The sequence below is a fragment of the Phocoena sinus genome, chromosome 8 (genome assembly GCF_008692025.1).
Source record: "Phocoena sinus isolate mPhoSin1 chromosome 8, mPhoSin1.pri, whole genome shotgun sequence".
NCBI classification, from domain to species: domain Eukaryota; kingdom Metazoa; phylum Chordata; class Mammalia; order Artiodactyla; family Phocoenidae; genus Phocoena; species Phocoena sinus.
The window spans coordinates 85,317,718-85,336,259 of NC_045770.1; the positions used below are offsets into that span (position 1 = coordinate 85,317,718).

The 18,542-nt window shown below is 47.2% G+C and overlaps 1 protein-coding gene across 1 annotated transcript in view; it reads left to right on the plus strand.

Moving 5' to 3' along the window:
* Positions 1-18,542, plus strand: part of KIAA1549L (KIAA1549 like) — a 135,963-nt gene that overhangs the window by 109,578 nt on the left and 7,843 nt on the right. The window contains 3 exon segments of the mRNA XM_032641184.1: positions 10,006-10,103; positions 12,696-12,844; positions 13,994-14,145. Coding sequence (XP_032497075.1) covers positions 10,006-10,103; positions 12,696-12,844; positions 13,994-14,145 — 399 coding nt within the window.

An 18,542-nucleotide genomic window follows, 5' to 3' on the forward strand; every position in this document is an offset into this window, starting at 1 on the left:
CACTTCTCCTAATCCCCTCAGTCTCTCTTTCTGTCGGTGCCCTCTCTTTGAATGTCAGTCTCTGGCCCAGCCTTTCCCTGTTGATAAAACTCTGTCAGGAGAGACCAAAGTTTATTTCAAACTGAGCCTTTGGGGCAGGGACACTTGTTCTTGAGTGCGGTCATCATCACTGCAAGGGTTTGTCCTTAAGTCGGCAGGTGCAGAATTTCTGTTTTATCTGTTCACTCCAGGGTGATCAGATCTTGCTGAATAAACTCACAAAAACTACTTTATTATTAAGAATATTAACTTACAAACTTGCTGTGAGATGCTGAGTGATCAGGTGGGCCAGAATACTTGTTTCCTGGTCTTTCCTGTTAATGGTCTTTCGTTAAGTAAAAGCCAATGCAGGGGAAGTACGACATTATCAGAAGGAGAACTGGTTGGTATTGGAGTCATCTTCCTCAGTCTGTAATATGCAAACCCAGAGAGCATAGTCAATAAAGGAAATAGAGTGAATGTGGGACCTGTTTTTTCGCATCCCATTTTCTGAGATATGGGTAGAATAAAATGCAAAATTCTTAATATAATGTTTAAGTTAAAATAGAAGACTTTGGGGCAATGCCCAGATCTCAGCAATAGGAGTTTGCCTCTGCCATCATGGAACTTTTCTGAATCTGTTCAAGAAGCACTGCCTTCCAGAAGAGTGTCAGCAACTCGGGGGCCACCACTGGCCATGCTCCCATCAGATGAGATTCCAAGTATCCTTTTTTTCAGAAAGAGTTAGAAAAATGCTCACTGAGCCTGGCAAATCTGTTACTTTAAAATACTTTCCCATGACAGTCGTATTATAGTTTCCACAATTACAGTTTTCTTAACTAATTGCCCATTAAATTGGTACTCTTCTTTATGGGGAAAGAAGGGATTTTCTCACTGAGATTTAGAAAACACTCTAATCTTACCACATTTATACCTACCTCTTAAAGTGGCTGTCCCCTGTATCCACTCTATACTGGTCCACACTGACTTCAGTGTCATTGGCTCATTCTTCCTGATTCCAGACATTAACCATGTCCCCGAATTTTCCCTCAGCCCAGAGTGGAACGGCACTCACCAGCTGAATGACCTCAGCCAGCGATCGTAACTCTGAGTCTCAGATCCCTCAGCCGTAGAATGGTGGCGAGAAGAGGGCTGCAGTGAGGAAGGGATGATAATTTGTGTGAAATGCTCAGCACGGTCCTGGCATTTAGTAAGCACCTAACACGCGTTAGCGGATATTAATCAGAGTGCTTCATATGGAGCCTAGCGCATCAAATTACTGGATAAATGGTAGTCATTGTTATAAAAATATTCGCTTCTTCTCCCTGGGTTCCACTCGTTATCTCCCTTTCCCTGACAGTTCTGAGAGTACATCTTCTTTTCCTTCTGCCCTGTTACATTCTTTTAAGAGCCTGCTCTGTGCTCAGGGAAGCTTCACTTCTGCTTAAAGATGATTCTCAGGGATGACTGGGCCCCTCTAGCTGGAGGCCAGATTCTGGGAATCTGTGAAGAGATCTGGGTTTCAGAGAGAAAAACTGAAATAACGGGGTTGAGTCTTCCGATGACAGGCAAGAAGATGCCACAACCCACATCCATATGCCTCAATTGAACAAAAGCATCTAAAAATGTCATTGTGGGAATATGAAAACTTGGATGGTTCTGTTTGTTATAATTCAGGGTTGGCGGTTGTGCCAGGAAGGGCAGAAACATTAGCATCATATACTTAAAAAAATGAAGCCACCGAAAAGTGGAAATGGACTGAGAAATAACACAGCAGAGAGATGGGCCGTCAAACTGAACAACATCAAAGGCAGTTCTTTCGTTATTAAGGTTTCCTTTTGCCAACAAAAAATGAGGTCCTTATTTTAATGAAAAGAGAAATGGCTAACAATACACAGTAGCAGTGATGATTCTTAACCCAAGTTCTTGCCAAGCCCTCTGTGCTATGATAATGTGGAAATCCATGGACAGGGTGGCAATTTTGAATGATAACTGTGATTGCTTTTCAGCTTCCAAAAAGGAAGCACTCTGAGCTCTGCTGTAGGATAGTGGGAGGCAGGTGGTCCTAAATGCACTCGGCCAGGCTGATGGCATGTACGTCGTGGAGAAGGCTACTGCTGGCAGCTGGGGATTTCTGCGCTGCAGTTCAGGAGACCCTTGATCATATTCTATCCCTTGAATCTGGGAGGAAATTGGACTTGACACCTAATGACCAATCCAATTTTGCTAGCAGCCGTAATGAGTCTGCGCCAAGAGGAATGAAAACATCCTACAGCCTTCCTGTTGGTGTCAGGGATTCCGAGAAAGGCGGGGTGAAAGCATCTTCCCCATTAGAGACCTTACAGATGCAGCTAACAGTAATAATAACAGCACAATACCAGCTGCCCTCTCTTGCGCTCCCGCCGCCGTATACAGGACATTAAGCTAAGTGCTACTGTCTCTTCTGATCTGACACCCACCCTATGAAGTCAACATTACTATCCCCGTGTACTCCACGGGAAACTGAGGCCTGGAGAAGTGAAGAACCTTGCCCAAGCTGACACAGCTCTAAAGGGCAGAACGGGGTTAGAGCTCAGGACTCTCTAACTTCAAAGCCCATGCTCTTTCCACCCTCTGGCCAGGTGAGCCAGAGGATGTCCTAGTCTCTGATGGGAACTCAAATCTCCTAAGCTTCAGAGTGTGATCCTGTAAGGAAGCTTATCCAGTTTGATGGGGTTTTGTCCATTCCTATCATCGCCCCTTGTAGGAGAGACATCTCCATTAGGATGGAATTGAAAATAATATTACAGCCCGTTTTCCCCCTCTCCCCTCAAAAACAAAGCAAAACAAAACCGAAAATCCCCTTCTGAAACCTTCATTAATGATGAGATATGCAGGCATATCAGGAAGGAGTTTGCATCCACCCCGACACTTGGCTTCAAGAAACGTTGCAATTCTTATGTTTCTCCAAATCAAATTTGAATCTGTTCTGAGCTCCCATCTGGCCAAGTTTGGTGGGGCGGGAAAGGACGGGGGGAGGGGGAATGGGAATTCAATGTCAGTTATGCACAGAAGTCATTGGCAGTTTGCTGAAGGTGGAACGGCGGGAGAGGGTCTACCCCAAGCAGTGTTGATGGGTGCTTAAGGATGGAGGAAACACACCAAACCGAGAAAGTATCTGGAGACTGAAAAATGAGGCAGGTAGCTCCATTTAATCAATGGATCAGTGTATTATAGGGTAACTTACATGCAGGGTAGGATGGAGCAGATGGCGATCCAGAAGCATTCACAGGCTGCATTCCACACCACAGAGGGGCTACTGGGACAATTTTATAGTTAACCTGGGGTATGGGGGTATGTGCTTGGAGACAGGGCGTGCATTCCTACGTCAAGACTTACGGTGGGTAATTAGTCTTGTGGGTGCGGGGACTACATCATGAAGGTCTTTATCATTGTTTGGAGAGTAACAGAGCATAGAGGCCACCTGGACCTAATGGTCATTAAATAATATCTATTAACTACAAAGCCCTTGACAGCAGAGAAGTGATTTACCACGCAGTACAGTCTTGGGTAGGGTCAGTGGAAGGACAGGAGGAACTGAACGGGTCCAAGATGGCATCATTTATGCTAGCAGCCAGACAATGGAGCGTTGCCCAGCTCCCAGGAGTCCACGAAGGTAGGTCGCTCTGTATTACCTGGGACAGCCTGGGCTGGGGCTGTTTGCCTTTGGACTGCCCCAAGGAAGCCCCCTCTGAAAACCAACAGAGTACCCAGCGTCTGGCAAAGGCATACCCCTCTAAGCTTAATCGTTCGAGTGAGTAAAAACCAGTTTGTACAGGAAGGCTCTGTGGAAAGGGAGAGAGGGAGGGAGGAGAGGAGTATGTATCTTAGCTCACAAACTCAGGTGTGCAAGACACGTGAGTTTATTTTCCTGTAATCTTCCAGCGCCAAAAGTTCAGTCTCAGTTCAGGGTTTCCGTCCCCACCTCTGATTAAAGCTTAGTGTGTTGGGGGGGGCGGGGGAGGGGGAGCTAAATGGTGCAAAGCCTGGTCAGGGTGGGGAGGAGGCTTCAGGACTTGGTCCCAGTTTGCTCTCATCTAACTGCTCATCTGGCTGACGTCCCAGAGAGCTGCTTGTTTCCATCTAGTCTGCAGGTGTTAGTCCAGGTAGAGCACAGCTGTGTCCTGGTCCTCCTGCTTAAAGCTCTCTCCAGATCCCTCCTTCCCCTCCTCCCATGCTTGAGCCTTTTCTCTCCCTCTCTCTCTGCCTCTCCCCTCTCCCCCTCTCTGTCTCTCTCTTTCACGTGCACGGGCCTGCGCGCACACACACACCCTTGCCCCTCTCCCCTCTCTAGCATCTTCCTTATATTTATTCTCTCCTCACCTCCCCATCCCCCTGTGCTCCCAGATTGAGGCGCTTCTCTAGACCCATCAGCATCTAAGCTCTCCTCTTCTTCCTAACCTAAGGGTGTTTAGAGGGCAGAGTGGTCTAAAAGTACCTCACTTCTTCCAACTCTCTTGTTTTGGCATCAGCCTTCAGCCTTCAGTGCTCTAAGGGCTTAGGTTTTTGCTATTCAAAATCCTAAATGCTCGCAATTCAGTAGCTTGGACTTTTGAAATGCCCGTAAGACTTGGCTCTTGGGCCATCTTTAGTGGGGGTGGCCTTCCTTCCCTGGGGCAGGAAGGTGCGATGCCCTCACTGCTTGGGGCAGGGGAAGGGCTGTGGATTCAAGGAACCGTGGTGGCAAAGTCTTGGTTACTACAATTACTATATCAAAATATTATCTTGTCTTACAAGGAAGAGAATATCATTTATTGAGTACCCACTATGTGCCAAATGTCTATTAACATATAAAATGAGTCTTCTAAACAGGCTTTGAAATGGGGGTGTGATTCTGTTACTTTCATCACCTAATGAGAAAACAGACAGAGAAGGTAAGTTACTCGAGGTCAAGCAGCTGGTAAAGATCAAGCCAGGATTCAACTCCAGTTTTTTGTTTGTTTTTGTTTTTTTTTTAATTGGAGTATAGTTGTTTTACAATGTTGTGTTAGTTTCTGCTGTACAACAAAGTGAATCAGATCCAGTTTTGTCTGACTCCAAACCCCTGCCCTCTGCATCACGCCACCCTTAGCTCAGAATTGCGAGATAGCGCCCTTAACTGGCTATGTGATTTTGAACGAGTCAGTTCACCTCTCTGGGCTTCCATATCTCCCTGTGTTAAGGTAAGAGGTGTGGTCTCCTGCTCTTTCCAACTTGAACCTTCTATGATTCCCAGGGCCTGGAAGCCTCAGTGTTGCTCCATCAGTAACTCCTGGTGAACTGACAGATCAAGATAAGCTCTGGGTCTGTACCATGGGGTCAGTCTTCCATTACAGTGCCCTCTGTTTTCAACTAAATAAGAACTATCTGCTGGAAGATTCTACTTTGTGCACCAGGATGTAAAGTTATTTGTAGCTGCATGCAGACTTAGACACTTGTTGTGCCCGGAGCAGTACTCGCAGGGTCAGCACAGTGCGGTGGAAGGGGCACCTTGCAGTGGAACCCAGCATTGCCGGAAAGATTGGCACGTTCGCTCTGACCTGAGGCTGACTTGCTGTCACAGGACAAGGGCCTCCAATGAGGGTGGGGGGCTTTGGCCTGTTGTTCCTCGTGCTCCCACCAGTGCAAAGCCTGAGACCCCTGACCTGTTCCTCCAGCTGCAGCCTGCCCCTTTGACTTGTCACCCCTCTAGTGCTACCCCTTGAGGTTGATCTTCACCAGATTCCCCCTCTGGATGGATGCACATGCCCAAGGAGGGTCCAGCACACAGTGGGTCTCACCCGGGCTCATTCTCCACTGGGTTTGCTAGAAAGAATGGCCCTGACCCACCCCCTCGCCCCCTGCCCAGGGACATCAGGACTGGAGCTTTGAGCAAACTGTGGTCACCTTCCCTTCTACTTTTACAACCAAACCTCTGAGCCCAAAGAGTGGCCTATTCTTGTCACATCCAGGCTCCTTCCACCTCAGAGACTTGAGAGCTATTTATAAAGACTGCCTGCAGTTCTGAGTGTGTGATCTCCTTTCTAGTCAGAGGCCAGGTGTCCCAAAAGATGGTGTCCTTGGGCGCCAGACTGGGCCCCTCACGGCCACTGTCACAGAACTGGAAACTTGGAACTAGGTAACAGTTTTGAGCAATAGCTTCTAGTGGGATCCTAGTCACAAAGCAGCCCGCAGGGAGCCAGGTTCCAAACACATGGAAAGGGGAACCAGAATGCGAATCCAGGACGACTTAGAACTATGGGGAAACCTCACAGGGGGAGGTCAGAAGACACTCCTGGGGGGATTTTCCTCAGCCATTAGCACAGGGCACAGGTAGCCTTTCTGCTTTTTATGTGGTCTCTGTGGCTGCAGGGAGCCCCGAGGATACAGACAAAAGGAGACCTTGATCTCCTGTGTAGTCTTGCTTTGTACCTGGAAAAATCATCCAAAGAAGGAAACTCCCTTGGTACTTTTTGTCAAAAGTTCAGAACTTTTCATCAATTCCTTGGTGAACTGTTACAAGACAGACATAAAATGCATTTTCTTGGCTGGAAAACTGTGTTGACTACAGAATAAGCCTTCCAAGAACCAGGGATAAAAATAGGTTGTCTGTCTCCTCTACTGATATCATGAGAGGCCAGAAGAGAGAAGAGGGGCTATACACCCCTTTCTCTATTTGGGGAAAGACATATCCTTACTTGTTGGTTTGTTGATAATAATGGAATGCAAAGCTGGAAGGACCTCCGGGACAATGATTTTCAAACTCTGTAAAACCATAGGGTTCAGGGAGGTCCCCAGGGTGTCATCATGCAGGTAAGCAAAGGGCCAAAGTCACCTAGGCATCCCTACCCCCAACTTCAACCAGAGCAGTTCTGCTTTAATCTGGTTCTGTATTCAGGTCATGTCAGAATGGTTTCATGGCTAAAGAAATGTTTGTTTGGAAGCTCATGAACTACTCCAATGCTGTATTTCACAAGGAAAACCAAAAACAGAAAAATGAGATGCAGAGAGACTGAATGACATGTCCACAGAATGTGAGTGGCTGAATCAAGATGAGAGCCTGGGTCTCCTGACTCCTGGTTCACTCAGCATTCATTCAACAAATAGTTATATAGCACTACTAGGTGCAAAGCCCTTTGCTTGGTAAGGCGGGAGAGCCAGGATGAGAAATGTGCTCTTTCTGAACCGCAAGGAGCTTAGGATCCAGTGGAGCTTAAGATTTTGGTCCCCTGAATACTACCTTAGCATACATACTGGGTTGGCCAGAAAACGTCTTATGGAACATCTTACGGAAAAACCCAAACGAACTTTTTGGCCAACCCGATAGCTTACTGCTGCTGAAAAGGAAGATGCAGCATGGTGATTTCGCTTTTCATATTGATCCAGCCAGTACCTCTAGATTTGGGCAAAGGTTTTTTCATTCTTTTTCTGGAAAATTACTGTTGCTGATACATTTCTAGGTTGACAGTTATTTTCTTTGAGCACTTTGCATACCATGGTCTTCTGGGTGCTGTTGAAAAGTCATCTGTCAGTCTAAATGTCATCCCTTTACAGGTGATATGCCTCTTTTTTTCCTCTGGCTGCTTTTAAGACCTTCTCTTTGTCTTTGGTATTCTACCATTTCACTACAGTGTATGTAGGTGTGTATTTTGTTTTATTTATTATTCTTGTTATATATTGTACTTCCTAAAATGGTTATTTATTTCTTCAGTTCTGGAAAATTCTTAGTCATTGCTTCTTCAAATATTGTTTCTTCTTTCTCCAACTTTTCTCCTTTGGGACTTTGATTAACTGCATGTTAGACCTTCGTATACCATCCTCTATATCTTTTACTTCTCTTTTATATTTTCTATCTTTTTTTTTATCCATCTAATGAGTTTCTTTTTATTTTTTTTTGAATGTTAGTTTATTTTTTTATACAGCAGGTTCTTATTAGTCATCGTGGTACATATATACAGTGGAATATTACTCAGCCATAAAAAGGAGCGAAATTGGGTCATTTGTTGAGACGTATATTTTCTATCTTCTTGTCTCTTTGTGTTTCATCCTTAGTAATCTCAATTCCATTTTCTAGTTTATATTTCTTTCCATCTGTGATAAATCTATTATTTAATTCGCCTATATTGAGTGTTTTATTTCAGTAATGTTTTCACTTCTAAAAGTTCTGTTTGTTCTTCTTCAAATCTGCTGGATCATTTCTGATAATGTTTCTGTCTGGTCAGTTATTTTCTTAAAACATTTCTTACCTTGTTACTTTCTATTTTGTATCTGGAAATTTCAAACTCTAAAGTCCTTTAAGGTCTAAATTTGTTGTTTTTTCTAACTTTCACTTATGTTTTCTGGTGTGTCTTCTGATATTTGATTATGAGCTCCTTTTTGCTTCATCTCAATCTGTGCCAATCCCGAGAGCCTAGGTTAGGAATATCTCTTTCAAAGAGGACTTACAATTGCTTCTGCCTGAGCCTGGGAGCACTACCAACCTTCCTCCCTGGGAGGAGCCGATGTTAGCCCCTTCCAGGTTGGCTGTAAGGGTCTCAGTTTCACCTGCCTCACCTTGCCCTATCCCAGGCTTGATCTCTTAATTGATTACCAGTATGGCCTTTGTTTTCCAGGCAATCCCACCTTTCATATTTTTTACTACTCATTGTTTCTACCTCTGATTTCAGCTCACAGTTTTTATTTTAGTTTGCTGAGATGTGAGAGGGATGGTGTGGGTAGTGAGTGGAGTCCTTAAGATTTTCCTTATATCCTGCAATTCCTACATGCATTAAAATCCAGGTTTTATCCAGGATCTACTTGTTATTTACTGGGTAGGCCCTTATGAGTAGGTAGTCTGCCATGATGCTGAAGGGAGAAGCCCTCATTCGGTTTAAAGAATCCTGTGTATGGATTCTCTCTGCTTTTACTTTCTATCTGGATGCCTTCAGGTCTAAAGCCCTACGATCTTGTTCCTCAAGAGATCTGGCAGGCCTTGATACCTAAAGAAAAAAATGAATGAGAAGCACAGCCAATCTTTGTCTTCGCAGAGAACATTTCTAGATTTTCTCCTGCTCAAAGAGGCTGTGGCCTGGCTGTCTGGTCCTGTCTCTGACCATTTTCCTTTTCTCGCCTCCTATGTTGATTAAAGTCTTCACTTTTGTGGCATTTCTGATCCCTTATCTTTGAATAGTGCTTTATAGATCACAGCATACTTACACATACACTCTCTTGCCTGATCTTTGCACCCACCCCCTCTGGGCAAGGTATCCTTGTCCCCATTTCAGAAGAATACACTGAGGCCCAGAGAGGTCACCTGACTTGCTTAGGGACATAAAGTCTATTCATCAGCAAATTAGGGCCTCCACCCATACTTCCTGACTCCAGACCCATTGCTTTCCCCCACTAAATCTACTTTCCAAGAGTGAGAAAGTAAACGCAATCAATGATTCATTCCTTATCTAATATTTATTGCTCATCCATGATATAACAGGCACTGTTCCAGGCGTGAGGATGCAGCTGAGAACAAATCCCTTGCCCTCATTACAATCTAGTTTGTGGCACATAATAAATAAGCAATGATATGATACCAGAGTGACAACTGCTATGTCAAAAAATAAAACAGAATATGGAGACAGAGTAAATGGGGCTCACAGGGAATATGGGGCTGGATGAATGAAATGAAGGAAGGAGCCACGGGAAGGACTGGGAGAGAAGCATCCCAGGGGGAAGGGGCAGCATGTACAAAGCCCGAGGCAGGAAGGAACTTGGCAGATTTTAAGAACAACTGAAGGACTCTGTGACTGCAGTGGCCCAGCAAAGGGGAGAATGGTGGCAGATGAGATAGAAGAGTGGGCCGGGGAACATGTTAAGGGAGATCGAAGGGGAAAGTTTGAGGAAAGAAGGAAAGTCTAACCCTCAGAAATTTGCTTCCCTTTCAAGTAAGAAGAACCTGTGTGTTGATGGGCACCGGGTTTTAACACATCTCCCTCTATTTGCTCGTCTCTTTCACAGGCCTACAGGTTTTCCCAGCTTCCTGAAATGGTCATGGGCTCTCCCCCTCCACCTGTGCCTCCGCGGACTGGCCCAGTGGCTGTCGCTTCTCTCAGGCGGTAACACATTCCTTTCTTTGCCTTATTTGGAATATTTGCAGAGGATTTGGTCCTGTGCGCCCCGCCCTGAAAGATTTCCTTCCTGCCCTGCCCCATTCAGGGTGCATCACCTGTACAGACAGCCATGTGCCTGGGACACCCCAAGTACCATGAAGGAAGGGAGTGGGGGCCACAGAGGGTTGACCTACTCTCTTACCATTGAAAACTGAAAGTCCTGTAGAACCCACAGTTGAAAAAACCCAAGGTCAACTGCCCCATACCTTGACCTTGAACATCTAAAAATTACTCCAACTTGGGCCGTCACAACAGCCGCCTCAAGTCTGGGCACCTCCTGCCAGGTGTGTGCACCCAGAAGGCCCTTAGTTATTGAGGGATAGTGTCCGAGAGGCTGGGGAGCGGCATGTCTAGGCTCCTGCCCTAACTCTTGACTTGCAAGATGGAGAGGATGAAAGCCCACGAACTTGGATAGGTCCGCTGTGAAACATATATTCAGCATTCTCTTTGCTCTGTAATAATATAAAACACATGTTTTAAATAAAGATAGACAAGAAACAACAGCCAAGAGCGTGGGGGAGGTTGGAATAGTCATCATGTCCAAGGCCAGGAGAGACACCCGTGCCCTGGGGCCTGTACGGGCCACTGCCCTGGCCCTCCTACCATAGCTTCCTCCAACATGCTGATCACACACTATTTGTGGGCCACAGGTCTGAACTTTGTCAAAATGGTGAAAAGAAATGAGTTTTCCTCAGAAACGACCTGCCTTCATTTCCAGCAGTTTAGGATGCCGAGCTGTGTGTAGACACCACCCTTTGACCCCAGTCAAGCTTAGGGTGGGATGGGAAGCAGCAGACCAGGGTTCCACCCTAACCTGCCAGTAACGTGCTGTGTAACTCCAGGCACATTGCCTCACCTGTCTGACTCCTGTTTCCTTATCTGTAAAATGAGGGCACTGACCTAAATGATCTCAAAGGCTCTGGGAGTCCTCAAAGGTGGCCGAGTGTACAGAGCAGAAGCCAGGGATTTTCCTAGGATGGTTTTCTAAAGGAGTAGCAGATGCCTGGAAACAGCCTGTGGGAAGCCAGGGCTGTGGGAGTGAGCAAATGGGAGAAGGAGGGACGGAGAAAGGAAGGGAGACCCTACACTACTGAGCCCCTAGCAACCCACCCTGATGTGTAGTTTAATCCTCACAGCTTGTGTTTGACCCTCCCTGGGGAATAGTTGCTCCTGAGGGTTCTGGATTGGAGGAACTTTTCAATCAGTCGTTTCAGCTATGTTTGCTGAAGGCCAGCACCTATTTCTTTTTTCTTTTTTCTTTTTTTTTTTTTTTTTTTTTTGCGGTACGCGGGCCTCTCACTGTTGTGGCCTCTCCCGTTGCGGAGCACAGGCTCTGGACGCACAGGCTCAGCAGCCATGGCTCAGGGGCCCAGCCGCTCCGCGGCACGTGGGATCCTCCCGGACCGGGGCACGAACCCGTGTCCCCTGCATCGGCAGGCGGACTCCCAACCACTGCGCCACCAGGGAAGCCCCAGCACCTATTTCTTCTCTCAACCACCAGTCTCCTCTCATGTCCGGCACCGTCTGCCATCCTTGCCAGATATCAGGAGGTCACTGCCCTCCTTATGAACCCAGAGGGTTAGACCAGGGAAGAACCTTTGAGGTGGAGTCATCCTCCCCTTTCATTTTACAGATGAGGAACTGGGGCTCAGAGAGAGGAGGCAGCCGGAACCCAGGCTCCCGATGCGCTCCCTTACCGCGCCTCTATTCTGCTCTTACTGTGAAAGCCTGCCTCTGCTTAGAGGGTGGCCCTGTGGGCTGGCAGCCTTTGCCTCCCTCCACTCTAATTTTAGGAGAGCCCGAAGCGCCTCTACCAAAGGGAAGACAGAGCCTGGCTACAGCACCCTTTATACTAGGGGGAGAGGCCCGTGCCCTCACCCCAGCCCGCTCTTCTTACATGGCTTTCTGAGCTATAAGTGGAGAGAGGTGTTAAATGCGCCAGATTCTCTGCTTGCCTGTGGAACTTAAAAAAAAAAAAGTGTTCTTTCATTCATAATGCCCAGAAAGTACTAGGCTCCTGCTTCCGGGAGCAGCCCGAGCTTCCCAGAGCCTAGGGCTTCTTGCTTCCTGCCAGTAGCAGCAGGGAACGCAGTCCCCGCAGCCCTCCAGGGTCTCGGTCCTGGTGTCAGGAGGGGGAGTGGCTGCGCACTCCAGACGGAGCCTTCCCGTTGGCTGCCGATGATGTCATCACCTGCTAGGTCGACCATCCCCAGCTAAGACCCAGCGCTAATTCTTGGCGCATTTTTATGTGGAAATTAAGTGTTCTACTCCCCAGAGACATGAGAGTCACCCTCAGGGGAGCACTGACCTTGAATATCTAAAAATGACTCCAGCTCGGGCCACCGCAACGGCTGCTTCAGGCCTGGGCTTGTAGGCCCCCTTTGTTATTCGGGGCAAACCCAGGCCTGAGGACCCCGCCGTCCTGGGGCTTGGAGGCCGAAGCCATCCTCGGCCGTGATCTGCCCCAGGAGCCCCGCCTTGCCCGGCCGGCCGCGGTCCTGGGAGGCGGCTAAGGCGGCCCCTTTCCCCCCCGCGCAGGTCCACCTCGGATATTGGGAGCAAGACCAGGATGGCCGAGTCCGCGGGGCCTGAGCCCGCCCAGCTGCACGACAGCGCCTCCTTCGCGCAGGTGTCCCGAGGCCCTGTGTCTGTGGCGCAGTTGGATCAGTCGGCTTTAAATTACTCAGGTGGGCAAGAGGAGAAAGGCCTGGAAGAAGCCCGCGCCCTGCGCCAGCCCCCGTGCTGTGCACTTTGTCTTCCCCGCTCTCCACCTTCTACCCGCCACCGTCAGGAATCAAAGCAACTGTATTTCTGGATCCCCTCTGGACTTCAGTAGCCCTGGCTAGAAGAGCTACTGCTTTTATTTCTTAAAAAGATCTGAACTCTGACAAAATATTAAGATAGGTTACGGTCAGAGTGGATGTTCACATTTTGCCAGACTTAAGGCCTTTTAAAAAATTATTATATATATCTTTAAAGCATTCCAGATACAACTATCCACTCCCAACTCATTCCCCTTCTCCCCAGAGGTAATCACAGGCTTTAAGTCTTGGGCTTTCACTCCATATGTATATCTATACAATGGTATATGTTAATGCTTTGTATATTTTAAATTTACGTAAGTGATGTTAAGCTGTACCTTTCCTTTTGCACTTTGTTTTCTTGGCTTAACATTGTTTTCAGGAGTTCTCCAGGTTGTTACACACATGTTGATCTAGTTCATTTGTTCACACTGCCATATGGTATTCTATTATGTGATATGCCACCATTTATCCTATCCCCTAGTGAGAGACATATTGGTTGTTTCCAGTTTTTTGCTATTACAAACAATGTCAATGAACACGGAGGTTTGAACATGCCCTCATGGGTTTTTTCATTTATCCAAACCATACCTTTTAGGCTAAAACTGCAAACACCCGGTTGTCAACACTTACTAAAGCATACTGTGTCCAGAAATGCCACCAGTGAAATCTATTCCTTTTGGTTCCTCTTCTTGGCTTTTGAAAAATACCCATCCTCCTGGGAGGAAAACACCTGGCACCCCAGCAGGTCAGGGGTGTTGGGGTGGGGATGGGGGAGTTGGTGAGGGCTCGGCAAGGATTGTGAGCCATCACTTCTCAAGAAAGCTAGGTCTGAGTCCCAGCAGGTGATGCCTCCACTACTGTCTGGGCAGGTGAGCAGGGCTGGGGCTGCAGGTGGAGGTGTGATGCCTTCCCATCAGCCCTTCCCCCAAGGCCAGAGTCCTCCCATTTCCGAGCTTCCCCCAGCTTGTGCATATGTCAGCCCAGTGGGCGAGGTGCCGGCCTAATCTAGCCCGTACATCTCCTCCATGCCAGGTAATACGGTGCCGGCAGTGTTCGCCATTCCAGCTGCCAGCAGACCCGGCTTCACCGGCTACTTCATCCCGACGCCTCCCTCGTCCTACAGGAACCAGGCCTGGATGTCTTACGCAGGAGAGAATGAGCTCCCGAGCCAGTGGGCTGATTCGGTGAGACCCTCGCTGATTCCCTCACAACTTTACCTGCTTGACACCCTACAGGGAGAAAAGGGATGTGAGGCTGAGACTGAGTGTTTTGTTATCTCAGGCCCCCTTCCACCAACCAGGTGGCTAAAATCAGCTATTAGAGGAGACAGTGCGGGGGAGGGGAGTGTGATGTCCTTTGACACAGGAGCCTTCAGTCAGATTCCACCTCTTTCCAGAGGGCACCCTTAATCAAATACAGTTTTATAATAACTACCATTTTTGAAGTATTTTCTATGTGCCAGGCACTATATTAGATGTTCTATTTATGTTATCTTATTTAATCTTCACGAGACCTGTCATGTAGGTATTATTCCCCTGATGTGTCCAGCAGTCAAACCTGCATCTTTCTGGCTCCAAAGCCTTTACTAAATTTGTTCCTTTCAGCTTTAAAATCCTGTGAAAAGTTTAGATGCAATACCAGAAAATGAAGTATTAGAAACCCAAGACTGAATTACTTTGCATGTAGATCTAAAGTTTTCTGCCTGTCTTCCAGCTGAAGACTGTCTTTTCATGGTCAGCTGGTTTCTTCCTTCATTATACTAGTAGGAGTTTATGGCACAGTGGACCTGGCCCAGCCTGGACCAAAGAGGGGCAGCAACCAGATGAACCTGGATATTCACACCCAAACCTGCCTCTGAGCCACCTGTCAAGCACTGCCAAGTGAAAAACAAAAAACAAGCAAACAAAAATAGCACAATGATGGCCTCTAGAATGAGTTGCTCCACTCCCTGTGTGAGATCATCCATCATGGATAAGAAAGGCAGGCTGTTTCCTAGGGCCCCGTGGTGCTGTATGTCATTTTAGGGTTTGGTCTCAGCATTTGAAATACATCCTAGATTTAGGAAACACATTGACACCTGTGTCATCTTTTCTCTCTGTCCAAACCCCTGGGGTCCATACTTTCTACCCCTACAGGTTCAATTCAACCTCAGCATTGCTGTCTCTTCTCATTGTAGTGATGCCACATTTAAACAACGTCGTCAGGGTAAAACTACCCTACGTATATTAATTTTCCTAATAATCAAAGCTATTCCTTTAATTTCCAAAATATTTAAAAAATATATGCCACCCTGAATTTTTAAATTCTGGAATGAATTACATCCTTCTCCCGTCCTTCTTTAAAAGAAAAACATAATTTAATTCGTCTTTAACAAATGATTCAGCGTCATTATTATGGCTCACTGTACTAAAATGACATTTGTCAGATGGGCTCTGACGGCTTGTAGGATTATTGCCCCTATGTCAGACATCTCTAAACTGTTATAACTTTTGGAATTATTATAAGGCTTAGTATGTTTTTTCTTTCTCTGACCTTGCTCCCAGCTCACACCTTGCTCAATTTCCCCACTTTCAGATATATACTCACCTTTAAATATGCTTTTCCTAATGCTCGGTTATCTGCAAATGAGGCATGTCTGAGCTCATTAGAGTTGTTTGTAGAGCTGGAGTAAGTAGTCTCTGAGAGAGTAACTGGAGGGGTTCCCTGCTGTTCAGTCTACAAGTCTGAATGCGGGAGTGTATGGCATCTCTGTTGGTTGGTTGTGGGCCTGTTTTGCTTCCTTTGTCATGCAAACAGCTGCACTCACTGGATGTGAGTTGGTCAGTTCAGAGGTTATTCACCTCCATAATGCCACTTGCAATCTAAACATAATGTGTACTTTTCAGAAAGTAGTTGATACTTGTGCTAATTAGGCAGTAGGCCTGCAGCTTTGTCAGCTCACCCTCTGCATGCAGGGTGCACTGGGTGCTTTGCAGGAGTCAGCAAAAGTATTTACAAAACATTGTCCCTTGCCTTCAAGATACTTACAGATAATACTTAGCCAGGCTTCTGGTGACATCCAGATACCTTTGGGTTCACGTTGCCTTAAAGATGAAGGAAAAGGAGCCCAGCAAATCAAAACTTAATCTTTTGGACATGATGACTTGATCACCATGCCACCCCCCCATTGTGAGGGAGTGCTAGTTTCCTATTAGTTGTTTTTAAGAGGAAAGTGATTGCTGCAGCCTAAATGGGTCTTTCCTGGAGCCCCATTACCACCTTCAGTTAAGCAGGGTTGCGCGCCCATGCGTGGAGCACGGAAGCCAGGAACCAAGCTGGGAGGTCAGGTGCTTTATTGCATTTGAAATTCAGCACAGGAGGCTCAGAGGGACCAGATGTGGGCTTGAGAAAGGTAATCCAGTGGGAAAATGTTCATCCTCCACATCCATGTGAGAAGAAAAAGCCCCCACCATCATTTGGATGTCTGACCCTCCTGATCCCAGGTATCCAGATATAAGGAGCTAGCTTGTATAAAATCACCTGGACCTGGTTTGACAAATAGGTTTCATCCTTGGTACTGGATGGAGAGGGATTGAGAGGGGGTTCCCAGGCTCATCAGGAAAGTGTGCTGTGATCAATAGGTGATGCCTGCCACAGGCACTGGCTTGGGAAGGAGTGGTGTTTGCCAGCCCTGGATTTTGGCCCCCAAGGTGTGGTGGCTCCCGCCTGCATCTACTGTAAGGGAGGAAGAGTGTATCATCTCCTCATCTTCCCTGCTTCTGAGTATTTCCCTGAGGCCACTCCAGTGGCCTCAGGTGTCCCTGGCCTGTCCCAGCCACAAGCACCAAGTTGCTTAATGCTGCAGAACTGGGAGGTCTCAAGAGTTGGACACTGACCCTCAGCTCCAGCTGAACTTGAAATGCAGGGAAGGGGGACATGGCAGCTTCCTTCACAAACATACAGCACCAGCTGGTCATCCTTCGGTGATTTTCAAATTGTGCCGCTCAGAACCCCAGGTCTGAGACACTCCCTACTGTGTACCGTGCACAGTTCTGGGCACTGGTGCACAGTGATAAGTAGGTGAGACACAGTTCTGCCTTCACAGTCGATGCCTGAGACAGGCGATGGTATTGTGAGTGATGACTATTATGCTAGACAAAGTGCATGGAAGGACCTTACAGGGAGCCCTCAGCTAATATAGGACTGGGGAAGGTCTCCCGGAAGAAAGGGAGTTTGAACTGAGACCTGACAGGCAAGTCCCGTGTCCTGGCCTTGACTCTCTGTTAGCCCCCAGTCACCTGTGCATTCCCAGCTGTGTGGCCCAAGGGCTCGGACAGTCCGGCTCTGATTTTCCTCTGAGATGCAAGTGAAATATAGTTGCTACTTTGTCTTCCTTTACCGGGTCTTGTAGGGGAATTAAAGCCCCAAACTTTGGGACATCCATCCCATCACTTCTTCCCTCACTTGGGTCCTTCCCGACTCTTACCTGGTCCATTGAGGTAGCCTCAGAACTTATCTCCTCTCTACCTCCAGTGGGTCCACCTCCAGAGTGTCCTTCCTAAAATACAGACATTTCCCCTGCCTGACACCCGTTGGTGGCTCCCAGGCCAGGCCTTCTCCGGAGGGGTTGTCAGAACCTCTGGCAGGGACTGGGAGAGGCCTGCTTTCCTACTACACATTTGCCCATACAAAATTCTGAATCCTCACCCAACCCCATCCCACTCCATCCTCACCAGCGCCCAGACATCTCTGTAAAGAATGGAAACACACTCAATTCCTTAGAAGTGTGCCATAGAAAACTTTACTCCGTAGCCTGGCGTTCAGCAGCTTTTTGATCTGGCCCTGACTGCCTGTCTTCCTGAGCTCCCCTCATACCCCACATACCCTCTCTGGTCAGGCCAAATCACTGAACCTCCCTGGGTGCACCTTCCTCTGTGTACCTCCAGGCCTCTGCATTGCTTTTCCCTCTGCCTGGAATGCCCCTCCCACCTTGTCTTCTGAAAAACAGCCTCTTCATCTTCCAGACTCAGCTAAGCTGCTTCTCCCAGAAAGCTGCCTGACTCCTTACATGTGTCCCATTCACGGTAGCACCCCATACCGACGTCATCCATGGGCACTTATCTTGCGGTGTTGCAGTTAACATTATGGGATATAAAGGCCTTTTGTGGATTACCGTGGAACAGCATCCCCTTTTATGGCACTGTTTCTGTGGGAAAGTTGATCCTGAATTCCAGATCATTGCCCTGTCCTTATTACTGTAAGTGTCCATATATTAAAGCACAGAACTGTGTATCTTCCACTTTTAATGAAAAGAGAAATTTTTTTCAAGAAACCAAGATCATATTCCAGATCCAAGACAATATAGTGCAGTGACTAACTCCCAGCCTGGAGCTGCATCTCTCAGTGGCTTGTTAGCTGTGGCACCTTCGATTGAGGCACTGTTTGCTTCAGTTTCCTCTTCTATAAAATAAGGGTAGAAATACCTACCTCCTAGGTTGTTGTTTTCAAATTAAATGAGAGCACGATTGGAAAGCCCTTAGCACAGGGCTCATTAAGTGTTAGCTATTATCATCAGTGATAAATTCCAGAGTCTGTTTTTTAT